General features: G+C 47.1%; 2 protein-coding genes across 2 annotated transcripts; one reads left to right on the forward strand and one right to left on the reverse strand.

Moving 5' to 3' along the window:
- Window positions 1–1,288: 1,288 nt before the first annotated feature.
- LOC119278177 lies at window positions 1,289–2,659 on the reverse strand. Its single transcript, XM_037559530.1, has 5 exons — window positions 2,512–2,659; window positions 2,369–2,431; window positions 1,842–1,912; window positions 1,592–1,661; window positions 1,289–1,502 (listed from the first exon to the last, which is right to left on the reverse strand). The coding sequence occupies exons 2-5, from the start codon at window positions 2,417–2,419 to the stop codon at window positions 1,368–1,370; spliced, it is 327 nt and encodes a 108-aa protein (XP_037415427.1). The 5' UTR covers window positions 2,420–2,431; window positions 2,512–2,659; the 3' UTR covers window positions 1,289–1,367.
- Window positions 2,660–12,023: 9,364 nt separating this feature from the next.
- On the forward strand, window positions 12,024–12,989 carry LOC119281994 (cytosolic sulfotransferase 15-like). The gene has a single exon (XM_037562373.1). The coding sequence runs from the start codon at window positions 12,024–12,026 to the stop codon at window positions 12,987–12,989; it is 966 nt and encodes a 321-aa protein (XP_037418270.1).
- Window positions 12,990–13,858: the final 869 nt, after the last annotated feature.

Genomic DNA, 13,858 nt, shown 5'->3' on the forward strand with positions numbered 1-13,858 from the left:
AGAATACAACTCTAGAAACCTCTCCTGATGCTTTTTAGATGCTTCTCTGATTTGAGCACCCTGCGCTTGAGCCTTTCTGCTATCTGCTCAATGTTGTTAAGAGGTTCATTCATAAGCTGATCCATGGGTTCTTTCCCAGACGATCTGGTGAGCGCTATTACATTGCATATATTATCAGATAATCCATGCATGTATCTTGTAAGAACGAACCAGCCCATAGCATTTTTCTTTAATTTGTTCTTGACGGATTTGGTCTTTGCCTTTGTTTTCTGCTTGTTACAATTAGCTACAACCAACTCATGCTTTAGAGACTGATTTTCCTCATCCAGTCTCTTCATGTTGCTGTAATTGTAGTCTCTTAGTTCAGTCTTAACCATGCATTTTATGTATCCAATTGCTTTCATGGTAGCTGTGTCTTCTGACATTGCATGATCGGTACACTGCACCCCAGCAATAGCCATACGACTGCCATGATCTTCAACATATGATGTGGGCATATGAAAAAAACAGTAATACACACTCTACAACCATCACATGCTTTGCTTCGTTACTCAGCTATTGGAAGCTCTAAAGACTCTAAAAGAACATCCAACATCATCCTGTAAGGGATTTTGATCATTGGTGGTGTGGCATGTGATTTTAAACGGATGTCATCAGGCGCAAGGGCATGAATCATATTTCGGCAGGTAAAAGCTTTTAGAGGGGAAAATGTACTTTGAATAATCTAAGTAAAACTAACACCATATTATTTTTTGTTATGACAACAGCTGGATGATCAGAAACTAAGATAACTAATTTATCCTGGACAACTTTACGCGCAAGATGCTAATGAAGGTAAGTTTGTATATGGTTACTTGTATAAGCATAAGCTATGCATCGACGGTGTAGACCACAACATTTACTACCTGGTAGCTTCTAATTATCACAAGTATGAACTGATAATTATCACAAGTATGAATTGAATCCTAAATGCAATGTATAAACAAAAGTATTGTGCCTGTATCAAATAAAAAGACTTTAGTGTGCAAGAGTCGCATACGAATATACATCTAACATTGAAACAATGCAAGAGGTGGTTTCTCTGAAAGCAAAGAGGGCATTGGTTTACAAAGCTTAAGTATAGAAATCACTAAAGAAATATATTATTGCCCCTTCCTTAAATTATGCAAGCACTTGGTATATTCTTTTTAGATGACGATGCTAGCATAGGTTTTCATGGTCCAAATTTTGTGTTGCTGAGTGGTGTCAGTATAGGCATATCTTTTTGCCTGCTTAAAACTTCATGACATTAAGAAATTGTTTTCATAATAAGCCTACAAAGCTTAAATTACGCATCTTACTGAGAGGAATAGGCATAGAAAAACTATCTACAACAGATAACTAAAGCATCGGTTGTTTTCTATTATACAATCGCCAACCTCACAACGGGGCTGTGAATTCTCGTACTCAGTGTAATCTGATGAGAAGTGGCTAAAGGCCTCTTCCATGCCTGGCACTTCCTCCTGCATCAAATATTCAGAACAGCTTCAGTGTATACCAAGGAAATCTCTGGTCAAAAGAATGCTTGTCTATTTTCCAGAAAGGAAGCTACCTTAGGCAGCTGGTCTTCAGATTGGTTTTTGTTGGAGTATTCTTCATCCAGAGAAAACTTGGCATGTATTCTGCCCATAGGCAACCACCAAATATGTGCATGAAACGAAAGTCACACGAAACTGAAAAATAACACGACCCTTGGACAAACCCGGCACAATGAGACAATCAATAAATGAACAGTATGCAGGAAAAGATAAATACATCTTGAGCCAAAAAGAAAGCACATGCGGTGGAAAAGGAGAGAAAACCTTGAGCGGCAGTAGCAAGTTGCAGGTGCATATGCAGAAACAGAGCAACTCTTCAAACCTGCAAAATAAACCTAGATAGATCCATAAGAACATAAGCATAGCAACGCAGGCACAGAAACCAGCAAAACACACATAAAACAGAGCCCATTCAACAGATGCAGAGCAACAGAACGACACCATAAATATTCACAGCTCATTATATTAGGCCACCATATATTATATCTAGAGCATCTTTTTCCTGAAATTCACAAAAGCTTTTAGCTTGCTAGCGCTATGACCATCTTCCCCTCATCTAGAAACCTAATAAGATGCTTATGAATGAACCTCATATGATGTGCTTTCAGCTAAATTAATAGACACAAGAAGCATAAAGCCTCTAACCACCCCAACAACAAAAATATGATTGTAAGACAGTCTAGAAAAGAGAATAGAACACACCATACCAATATCATCCTTAGCACACAGACTCGTAGCACATGCATATCTATGCACCAACGAAAGAAAGAAGGCAAGGAGCAGCACATTACTAGTATTAAGAACCACAACCAGGATAGTGGCGAGCAAACGAAGTGGAACATCAGACGAACAATCTGAGAAGAAACATAGTCAGGTCACCACAGAGGCATTCTACCGAACACATTGCATGCACGCAAACGGAAGGAAGATGAACCTCAATGCAGACGGCAGAATGGTGCGCCGGCTGGCGCAGGAGATAGCACAGAGAGGATCTCAGTTGCACATGTAGCACAGAAAAGGAAGAACACCAAGGTAAGCGAGGTGCAACTCGGAGAACAAACACGATCTGAAGGAAGCAAAGTACTGACCTCAACCAGCAGCACCGACCGCACGGAGGGACGCCATAGCAACGGTTACGCACACGGACGTCGAAGAACAACAGTCAGACGGAGCGAGTCGGAGAGGAACCGAAACTTGGTGTGGCGAAGCAGGCAAATGGAGGACAGCGAAAGCTGAGAGCGGGAGCGAGAAAAGGAGTAAGGAAGGAACGTTGTTTAAGGAAGAAAGGGGCATGCGCGGCCTCTCTACAGCAGAGGCAACATGCTGCGCATGGGAACAGACCCACCACTGCAGCGAAGACATGTGTCCTAGGTGCCGTACTCCGGCCCACCGTCATACAGATACCAGGATAGCGGGTGAAAGCTGCTCGCGCAAGAGGAAAAGGCGCAGACTCAGCGGACGCGCCGCAGAGGCGGGTGGACGGAACGGCACATGCACGTCCGGCTGATCGAGTCGCGCAGGGTCGGCTCACGCGATGCAGAGGCTGGGCCCAAGGCGCAGCGCGCGCACGTCTGGCTGGTCGAGCCGCGCATCAGCCACAGCGAGAGACAAGACCAGGCGTACGAGCCAGAGTTGCATGACGAAATCGATAGGGCAAGGCGAGACAGGCGAGCCAACAACTCCCTCCAACCCCGGATGGATAGGGCGGACACAGCACGAACAGACAGCACTCGCCGATGCGTAGGCCCAGGGACCAGGGCGCCCAAACCAGCCGGTACATTGCCAGAAGCAAAACGACCTCTACACGCCCACGCCTTGCCCCTTCCACCCTCCACACGCAGTGACTCCCGCGTGCAGCCCATCCCGCCGGGGCCCCGCGCAATGGCACTTGCATCCCATCCCGTGAGTGAGCAGAGCCTACCCAGCGCGGCAAAATTTCGTGTTTTGACCCTTCTCGCATACCAATTTAGGATCTGACCCCGGTTGGAATTTTTTTTGGGATTTGACCCTTTTGCTACCGCCAGGGGTGCTGGCGGTAGGGTTAGACAGCCTACCGCCAAGGACCCTGGCGGTAGGGTATGACGGAGGGGGAAGCCGGCCGTCTCCACATGCTGACGTGGATTAGCACCCTACCGCCAGGGTCCTTGGCGGTAGGGTCCTGTGTTTGCCTCTTTTCAAGTTTAATTGCTTGCTTCTTTTCAAAAACAATGTCACAACAATGATATAGAGTCAAAAAAACAGATCTCAAACAATTAAACTTGGGCATCACATACACATTAATAAAAGTTGAACTAAATAGACATGTCAAACGGAGTTCCACATAAACTTGTGCATAATAAGCAAACAAAGTTCAACTACTTAGTTTCACATAGCAAACAGATTCCACATTGTTTCACAAATAGCAAACACATAGTTACACAAATAGCAAACATATAGTTCAAATAGCAAACACATAGTTTCACAACCACTGGACAACAACTACAAGAGCCAAGTATCCAAGAGCAGAATTTAATTGATCCTTCCCCTCTTGTAGGTACGGTCGTCGTTCCTCTTTGAATGAGTCTCTCCAGTCTTCTTCTTGGGCCGTTGAGTAACCGGTCTCTGGAAAGGGTTCGGGCTCAGTAAATTCTTCTTCTTCAGATTCCTCTTCGGCAGCTGAGATGGTTGAGATGATTGAGTTGGTGGAGGTCCGTAATCTTCATCGTACTCCTCCTCCCCATTGCTCTCATCCTCCTCCTCCTCATGATAGGCGTCCTCCTCTCCTTCTTCATTTGTGGCCTCCTCCTCCTCCTCCTCCTCTTCCTCCTCCTCCTCAACCAACCTAGACAACGAGGGAACATGGCTCGATGAGGCGATGTGCCCCTGTGTGGCTGCAGGATGATAAGCTTTAACCGACCCAGCTCCAGCACACCCAAGCAGGCCTACCAGCTTGCGACAATGCTTCACAAACTTCTGCACTAACAATGAAACAAGGGCATAATAAGTATCAGATTTATGATTGCAAGTGAACAAGATGCATCTGTTCCAAGGAGGCTGAAATTGTACCTTCATCGTCCCCCTCAATTTGTTCTCAGATTGTACGCTCCCGGGGATATCACCTAGTGCACCTGAGGCTTCAAAGATGCATCTGTTCAGCTCACCGGACTGTAGAGGCATAAGTCACTCACGGTGAAGAATAAAATAATTTAAATACAACCGTCGGTTCAAACTTACCACTCTGTTGATGAGGGGTGCAAACTCCCTAAATCCACTATGCATGTCTCTGATGCCGGTCTGGTAGGCCTCTTCCTCGGGGTCATCCCTCTCCAGCTCCGCGATGTCTTCCACCGTCCACCGAGGCCTAAGACGAATATAGTGCTTATGGCCATCATCGTACCACCTCATGTGTTGGTCCTCGTAAGCATTCCAGTCAGTCACTCTCCTCTCCACATCTTTACGGAACTTCCATTGGTTTCACTCAGTCACATGAGTTTTATGCTCCTCTCCCCAGTCTGTGATTGACTGATTCTTCTACCGGCTCATCCTGCAAGGCATTAGCAACAAGAAACATCATAATAAAGTCGAACGCAATGAAATCATGGGCACGAAGAACAAGCGCGGGCACTCACATGTGGAGCGCGTGGCCGCTGGTATCGGTCGGTGGGCCCGATGGGGTATGCTGATACATCCCAAACTGCGCGGCCACGTGGTGTGGCAAGTGCCACTCGACGGCGTACACATAGATCATGGGCATGATGCATCACCAAAGACTATGGTCTGCATCACACATCATGTTCAGATCGAAGTCCCACTCTCAGTCATGATACGGCCACCAGTTTACCTATTACATATACATTGGTAAGTTCCCACTCTCGGTCAAAAGTGGAATCAAAGAGAAAGGTGGTGAGGGAGTTCATATACTCGCGTACTCGTCAAAGCGTCGATCTCGTTGGTGTAGGCCTTGTATGAAATCTTGTTTAGGCCCGTGTAGAGTTTGACAACGTCCCACTTATAAGCTATGGGGTGTCGAGTAGCATCGCCGTCCTCGCTATAGGCACCCGATGGGCGTCTGGGCAGCTTCTCCAGATGCCCCACCGGCAGCCGCTCCCACATCCAAATAGAGAGGCCCCAGACAAAGCCACCCATATTGGACTTGTCTCCCATCCTCTAGGTTGCGTCGTCAAGCTGCAAAACATCAAATGAGGATGAGATATAACAAAATGTCATGGACATACTTTCATAGGTAGGCAATGAGGTACTCTCTTACCGAACGGTATAGGTAGGCGAGAGATGCGGTCCCCCAACTGTACCCTGCATCCCAGTCGGCTAGGAAGAACAGATACGACCAGTTGGCAGAGTTCTCGGAGCTGTCTGGAAACACGACCTCTGTGAGAAGATACCACAGGTAGGCCCTCGCGTACCAGTCCACAATCACCTCATCGGCGTCTTCGGGGCATGTCTTCCGGTGCTCCGAGAGCCAGTGCAACGGTACACCGGATGTACAGTTACCCTTAGCATTCGGGCAGTCGCCGATGAGGGTGGTAACCCTCTGCTGCCAGTTGGTCCTCTCCACTCGCCCGGTGAGTGCTTGACCATCGATCGGCATGGCACTATTCATCATCCAATCCTCAAGGGTCACGGTCATCTCCCTGCATGGGAGATGGAAAGAATGGGTCTCCGGTCGCCACTGGTCAATCAAAGCTATCAGAGCTGCGTGAACAAGCATCGGCGGCTGACGCTTGAACTACAACATAAAACCGAACAGTCGGGTTCTCTTGAAGTACGGTGCGTAGCGCTCGTCGTAGTCCATATTCCGGGCAACCCCATGACCCCTCATGTGCAGTGGCTGGAGCATCTGTCAAAAAGTGGACATCAAGAGTTAGGAACTTATTTTCATCAATCCGAAAACTTTGATCAATATTTCCTTCAGATTGCTTACCACTTCGTTTTCTATGAAACGAGCACGATGACCCTTGTCGAATGCGTAGTCAAGCATGGAGTACCATGGGCCGATGTTGTCCGCAAGAGGTGCCCGCCTTAATAAAATTTCATAAACAAAAGCATCATAAGCATACATAAACAAAAAAAAGAAATTTCTTGGTTAAATGAACTAGGGTTTATCTTAAGCATATTCCTCCAACAACATCTACTACACATGATGGATCACATCATATCAACATGCATCATACCAAAATAAAATCCTCCAACATGCATCATATCATCAATTTTTTTAACAATTTTTTTTTGAAATAGAGTTCATCTTGAATGTATTTTCTCCAAACAACATGTTCATATCATCATATCAACATGCATCATAAAACAAAACAAGTCCTCCCACATGCATTACATCATAATTTTTTTAGCAAAAAAATATGAACTAGGGTTCATCTTCACACTAACATATGAACTATTGATTAGAGTTCATATTCAATACCACTAGTTACTAAAGAACTAAGAACTAGAACTACAATCAAGCTAAAACAATCCTCGGTGAAAAAAAATTCCAATCTAAGTTCAAAAAGATGAGGGATTTCAAGCAAATAATGCGTCGAATCGGAAGCAAGTTCACAAAAACTACTTGGAGGGAACAGAGGAGCTTACGTTTCTCTCTTCGGGGTCATCTCGGTCCGCAAAAAACGATGAAAAAATGGTGAAGATCCGAGGGGGAGAGTGGAGGAGATGAGAGAGGGAGAGAGGGGCGAGGGAGAAAAGAAGAGGAACTGCCGACGAGGGAGGGGGAGGGGTGGGAAGATGGGCAGGGGCGGGGGGTCGGGCGAAATAACTGCTCGCACCCTACGTGCTGACGTGGCCGTAGGGTGCGACGGAGGGGGACGGAGGTCGTCTCCACGTGCTGACGTGGATTAGTATCCTACCGCCAGAGACCCTGGCGGTAGACTGTCTAACCCTACCACTAGCGCCCTTGACGGTAAGAAAAAGGGCTAAATACCAAAATTATTTCCAACCGGGGTCAGATCCTGAATTGATATACGAGAAGGGTCAAAACATGAAATTTTGCCACCCAGCGCAACCGACGAGTGGGTCAAGCAGCACGCCAGCACCACGAGCCCACCTGTCAGGGAGAGCAGGCCGCGTGAGGCGGGTACGAACGTGTCGCCAAACCGCAGCCCCAAAACCGTCGCCCAACCCACTCGGCCGTCCACCGCGGTCAGCGCGGAAACAGACAGAAGCAGGACATGCGACGCTCGCGGACTGGCCACGCGAAAATTTTGAACCCAGCCAACCAGAAACCACGCCGAGCCCACCAGTCATTCGGCTCCATGCAAGAACATCCAGTCAAAACGGACGGTGAAAATCGAACGGCGAGAACAAGCTCGTTGACTTGACCAGGAGAGCGGGTCGGCTAGCAAGCTTATACTACGTTAGAATGACTCAAATAGCAACGAAGCATCGTTTGTGAGCATGGAGCACTAAGCCCGGCTTTGACCGAGGTAGACGTAGTGAGGAATGCACTAATCACGTGACCAGGTGCTAAACTAATTAAACTACTTTTTCCGTCCGAATTTATTAGATCTAAAGACAATTTTTATTAGACCAAGATACATAGTAATTTGCTCACATTAATTATTTTATTTCACTCCCAATGCACTCTCTCACATGCATGCAGCCAATAAAAAAACACACATGAAGTGTATTAATTTTTAGTCATAGCACCGACAACAATGACTTTCAATGCAACCAATGAAATGGTTGCACGCATGCATCTTTTCAAAACGAGACCTTATAAAAAGAGACATACTTGTGATGCTAAGAGGTCTAATAAACCCAAACGAAAGGAGGAGGGAAAAACGAGAGATGTTAATATTTATTTGCTAATTAATAGTATTGCATGCAATGAACTAACCACTTCATGTCGTGTTTGATAGTCTCAAATCATTAAAAGCATGCACACCCCTATTTTTTATTGGTTGATATGTCAAAAAACAAGAAACGGAGTAGAAGTTAATGCACTGCGCCTAAATGTTTTGGAATTATTTGATTTTCGTAAGATGATTTACACACCTAAGCGGAGGGAGTACGACAAATAGCAGGGACGACATTGATTGCACCGTAACCACTCCAACGGCAATAAGTCATCGACCAAGCAGCCGACATGCGTCACAGCAAATTAAATTCACTAGAGGTGATGAATACACCCATCTGCCCTGCAACCCGTCGTACTAACTTCAATGCCGCCCTGGTCCACAGCCGTGGTGTATAGCAAACGTATTCACTGAGTTGGTAACTAAACTGTCCGTCCGCGTCATCTATAAACACTCTTATATTAATTTACAGAGAGAGTATTACGCAAGTGGAACTCAAACTGATTTACAGCTCACTGAATGCGCAGCTGCTCAGGTGTCGCCTATTGTAGCCTTTTCATACTGCGTACGAGGAATTGTTTCGCTCCCCATTTGATCCTTTTAGGCTGGTCATAGTGGGAAGTAACATAGACTAGTAACATGCATATGTTACTAGTCTATGTTACTACCTCAATAGTGCATATTCATAGATTACTCCCTCCGTCTAGGTAAGTAAGTCATTTTAGGTTGTGCACCGTGACCAAGGAGGAGAAGAAAACGAGAGAACTTAATGTTCATTTGCTAATTAATAGCATTGCATGCAATGAACTAACCACTGCATGTCGTGTTTGGTAGTCTCAAGTCATTAAAAGCATGCACACCTCTTGTCTCTTATTGGTTGATATGTCAAGAAACAAGAAACGATGTAGAATTTAATGCAACGCGCGTAAGTGTTTTGGAATTATTTGGTTTTCGTAAGATGACTTACACACCTAGACGGAGGGAGTAGTATCATAGGTGGTCTTATTTATTGCCATGCATGACACATAGTCGCATCACGTTTATTATGTTACGGTATCTACCTATGTTACTATAACCATCTCTCTCTTCTTTAATTACTTACCACATAAGCATGTTTGTGAGTCTCAAGTGCATGATATTTCCTCCGTCCGGGTTTATTGGGCCCTTAAGCACGAGAGGGGCGTCCGTATTTATAAGGCCCCCTTCTTCCGAGTACCAAGGAAAATTAATTGGGAACCTTGGATGCTTGCGAGAAAAGTGCATGAGGCAGCATTATCAAGGAAATAATTGATATACAAACGCTGCATGCATAGAGATTTTCCGCTTCGGTTGCAGCTCCGTCTGCTAGGCCCGCAGGAAATAAATTCGCAGACGTTGCATGCGGGGGCTCAAGAGGGAAAGTGAAGCATGCGATTGGCGCAGAGCATGCATGATTGATCACCCGCAATGAATGACGTTCCATACGAAGCATCGGATAATTACCCGAGGGATTAATACCTAAACTAGCGTGCGCGAACAGGAGACTGCCTTGGTCTTGGTGATTCGGTCGGTGGGCCTTATAAACCCGGACGGAGGGAGTACTATTTATGTTATCTCCACTATGGCCAGCCTTAGTGTGCTTCGCTTTTGCAGTTAAGTATTACACCTTTTGATTGCTTGGTGCTCACTTTAGTCAAGTAGACCTCGTCGTACATGTTACTTCCTCCGTCCGGGTTTATTGGGCCCTTAAGCACGAGAGGGGCGTCCGTATTTATAAGGCCCCCTTCTTCCGAGTACCAAGGAAAATTAATTGGGAACCTTGGATGCTTGCGAGAAAAGTGCATGAGGCAGCATTATCAAGGAAATAATTGATATACAAACGCTGCATGCATAGAGATTTTCCGCTTCGGTTGCAGCTCCGTCTGCTAGGCCCGCAGGAAATAAATTCGCAGACGTTGCATGCGGGGGCTCAAGAGGGAAAGTGAAGCATGCGATTGGCGCAGAGCATGCATGATTGATCACCCGCAATGAATGACGTTCCATACGAAGCATCGGGTAATTACTCGAGAGATTAATACCTAAACTAGCGTGCGCGAACAGGAGACTGCCTTGGTCTTGGTGATTCGGTCGGTGGGCCTTATAAACCCGGACGGAGGGAGTACTAGTATATTGCTACTGGCTAGTGCGGCCACTTAGTTTAATGCTGTTTTGTTTAAACACTAAAATCCTTGATAAATGGGAAATGTTTGTATACGGCGAGCCGGCCGAAAACTGTGCCGGTCGGGCGCGCGCCGTGCGATCCCGTGCCATTCAGCGGCCCGCGTCGCGCTCAGGTAAGTTGACTAGTCACCTGGGCCCGCCACAATCCCTTCCCCTTCTATTTTACTTTCTTCTCTCGCGATGGCACTCTCATCTTTTTCCTCTGGTTTTCTTTCTTCCTCTCGTTCCTTCTTCTCTCTCCTATGGGGCATGGCGAGGCACACCACCGCTGCCACACTTCTATCTCCATTGGCACGGGAGGTCACATCACTGCAAATTTGAGCGCTCACGGCTCCTGCGAGAGGAGGCGGGCGCTGTTTGTGGGGGCAGGTAAGCGAGCTACAACCAGCAGCCAAAAGAGCTGCGACCGGCGTCCATTTTTGCTGGAACCAGCTTGTGGCGGATCTGGGACCTCGGGAAGACTAAGTTGCAACCAGAGCTGCCCCGAGCTACATCCGTTGCCGTAAAAAGCTACATGCAGTAGACAAAAAAGCTTCAACTGAACATTGGCAAACTGGAAAAGTTGGAACCGTTGAAAGAAAAGCTTCAACGGTAGATTGAAAAAGCTTCAACCATGGATTCAAGAAATCTTCAGCCACCATTGCACAATCAGGGGAAATGTTTCGCAACGAGCATCCTTTTTTGTTGGAACTCGCTATTTTTTTTTGCTACGATCAACTTACCGAAGTTTTTTGCTAGTTTAGAGACTTTTTGCTGGAACAGGCGTTAAATTTTGTTGGAACCAACTATTTTTTTGCTTCAACCGGTTAATGGAGGTTCTGTTTGCTGGAACACGACCATGGATGCTGGAATCGGTGTCACCGGTGTGACGGAATGTTGCAACCAGCTGTGGGGATTGCTGGAACCGGTGTCCACGTTTGCTGGAACCGGCTTTCTTCCTCGAGATGATCATGGAGGTGCATCGGGTTCTAGATCGGGAAGGGTGACCGCGAATGGCCGAGCAATGTCGACGAGGAGCTAAGCTGTAAACGGAGGACGACGACAGAGCTGCAATCATCGAACGGGACGGGATCTTAATCTTGTGGCGCAGGGGATGCAGCCGTTTTTTTGAAAGATACAGGGATCTGAGCTGTTGCGGTTATTGGGGGCGGTGCCGGGATGCTGCCGGAGGTCCTTCATCGGCCGGCAGGGTTACCGCTCGTGCCTCGCGAGCAGGAGTTGCACGTCGCCCTCCGATGGAGGTGGAGCTTTACTTGCCGTCATTTTTAGAAGAAAGCTTTTCTGGGTGGGGGAAGATCGAACGGTTTCTTTTACGCCAATCAGGCGGTGTAGGTTCGACCGGCCCAAAGTTTGGGCCGGCGCACCGGCGCCCAGTACTCGCCTTGATAAATACCCATCCTAGATCCCTCGACCTGCTCATACCCCCAACTTAGCTAGACAGTTCACCATGGCAGATGCTCAAACTGAGAGTAACCACAAAGCCGGTGTATTAGAGGGGGGAGGAGATGAGAGCATTGTTCCACAGACGCAAGGTTTGTGGGTGCGGTATCAAGGCTGCTGGCTGAGACCCCTGGCCGTGCAGAGCGTCAAGATCGTGCAGGAGCAGTTCGAGGCGCGCCCCGACGACATCCTCCTCGTCACGTACCCAAAGTGCGGCACCACCTGGCTCAAGGCCCTCGTCTTCACCATCACCAACCGCTTTCGCCACGCCATCACCGGCGACGACCACCCGCTGCTCACCCACCACCCTCAGGACCTCGTGCCATTTCTCGAGATGCCCTACCGTCAGCTCCACCCTCTCTCCGATCTCGAGAAGCTCCCCTCCCCAAGGCTCCTCTCCACCCATTTGCCGGTCACGCTGCTGCCTCCGTGCGTGGTGACCCTTGGTTGCCGAGTTGTGTACTTATGTCGCAGTCCCAAGGATGTGCTCGTGTCTTTATGGCACTTCATCTACAAGGTAAACAAGAACTACTCCATAGATAAAGCACTTGAGTTGTTTTCCAAGGGAGAATCCTCGTATGGGCCTATATGGGAACACAATCTTGGGTTCTGGAAGGAAAGCATATCAAACAGCGATAGAGTTCTCTTCTTGAAGTATGATGAGATGATGGCCCAGCTGGTCAAGCATGTCAAGATGCTCGCCGAGTTCCTCCGTGTTCCCTTCACGGAGGAGGAGGTGAGATGTGGAGTTGTGGAGGAGATCGTGCACTTGTGTAGCTTCGATAAGCTCAAAAGCATGCCGGTCAACTCATCCGGTGTATCTGATAGGATTGGCGGGGAGCCAATGGAGAATTCTTCCTTCTTTAGGACTGCCAAGGTTGGTGACTGGGCAAATTACTTGACTGAAGAGATGGCAAAGAAGTTGGATGGCATTGTTGAGGAGAAGTTGAGCGGGTCAGATCTTACATTTTGACATCTTGATTATTGTCATGATTAAGTACGTGTGTGCTAAGGCTATGTGCATCACTCGATGCGCAAGTCGAGAGTGTTCCCCTCTTTTCAGAAAGAAGTATGTATTTGCTTGTGCAAGCCAAATGTAAGTCCTTAACAATAATGGGAAAGACTACGTACTTTCATATTTTAGTAACATTTTGTTTCGTCTTCATTGACGCTGCTCTTGTTTTGAGATATGAGCAATTATTGGAAGGCAACTACAATATTTGTCGTGAGATTTATAAATAAGTAATACTTAGATGCGAATTTTTGGGACATGATGCCACGCGAGGATGTTATCCTGACCGACCATTGGTGCTTTTTTTTTTACATCGAAACATTGGGGAGCTTTATTGCTTTAACAAGGTCCTGTTACAATCAGCACGAAGGCTGCTAACTAGAAAACTCGGGCATTCCTCGAGCCAGCACTCGGAGACCGACAAGGTACATACGTGCTTTGCACAGAGGTCTGCCACACTATTCCCATCCCTCAGGACATGCCTAACAGAAAAGGAAATAAAACTTGAAGATTTCTTCCCTATCTCATCTAAAATAGGCGCTACAATGGAACGAGCATTGTTGCGCGAAGCCCAGAGGTTCACAACCTCCAGACAGTCCACTTCCATCACCACATGAGAAAAACCCCAGAGTTGTGCAAAAATTACACCCTCTCGGAGGGCTAAAGCTTCGGCAATCAGTGGATCAGTTACCCTGACGAACGGTTTGCTCCAAGCTCCGACGAAGGATAGGTGAGAACGAGCCACACCACCGCCTCCTCCAGAGTGATTATCAGTACTAATGGCCCCATCAGTATTTATTTTAACCCAGCCAACATCGGGGGGCCTCCAG

This window comes from Triticum dicoccoides, chromosome 3B (assembly GCF_002162155.2).
Source record: "Triticum dicoccoides isolate Atlit2015 ecotype Zavitan chromosome 3B, WEW_v2.0, whole genome shotgun sequence".
Taxonomy (NCBI): Eukaryota; Viridiplantae; Streptophyta; class Magnoliopsida; order Poales; family Poaceae; genus Triticum; species Triticum dicoccoides.

Excerpts from the sequence above, each read along its gene's own strand:
- LOC119281994 (XM_037562373.1), top strand. The coding sequence starts at position 12,024 with ATGGCAGATGCTCAAACTGAGAGTAACCACAAAGCCGGTGTATTAGAG.
- LOC119278177 (XM_037559530.1), bottom strand. The coding sequence starts at position 2,419 with ATGTTCCACTTCGTTTGCTCGCCACTATCCTGGTTGTGGTTCTTAATA. Across the intron at positions 1,913-2,368 it reads GGTTGTGGTTCTTAATACTA|GTTTATTTTGCAGGTTTGAA; the intron begins GTAATGTGCTGC and ends GGATCTATCTAG. Across the intron at positions 1,662-1,841 it reads ACTTGCTACTGCCGCTCAAG|AATACATGCCAAGTTTTCTC; the intron begins GTTTTCTCTCCT and ends GCCTATGGGCAG.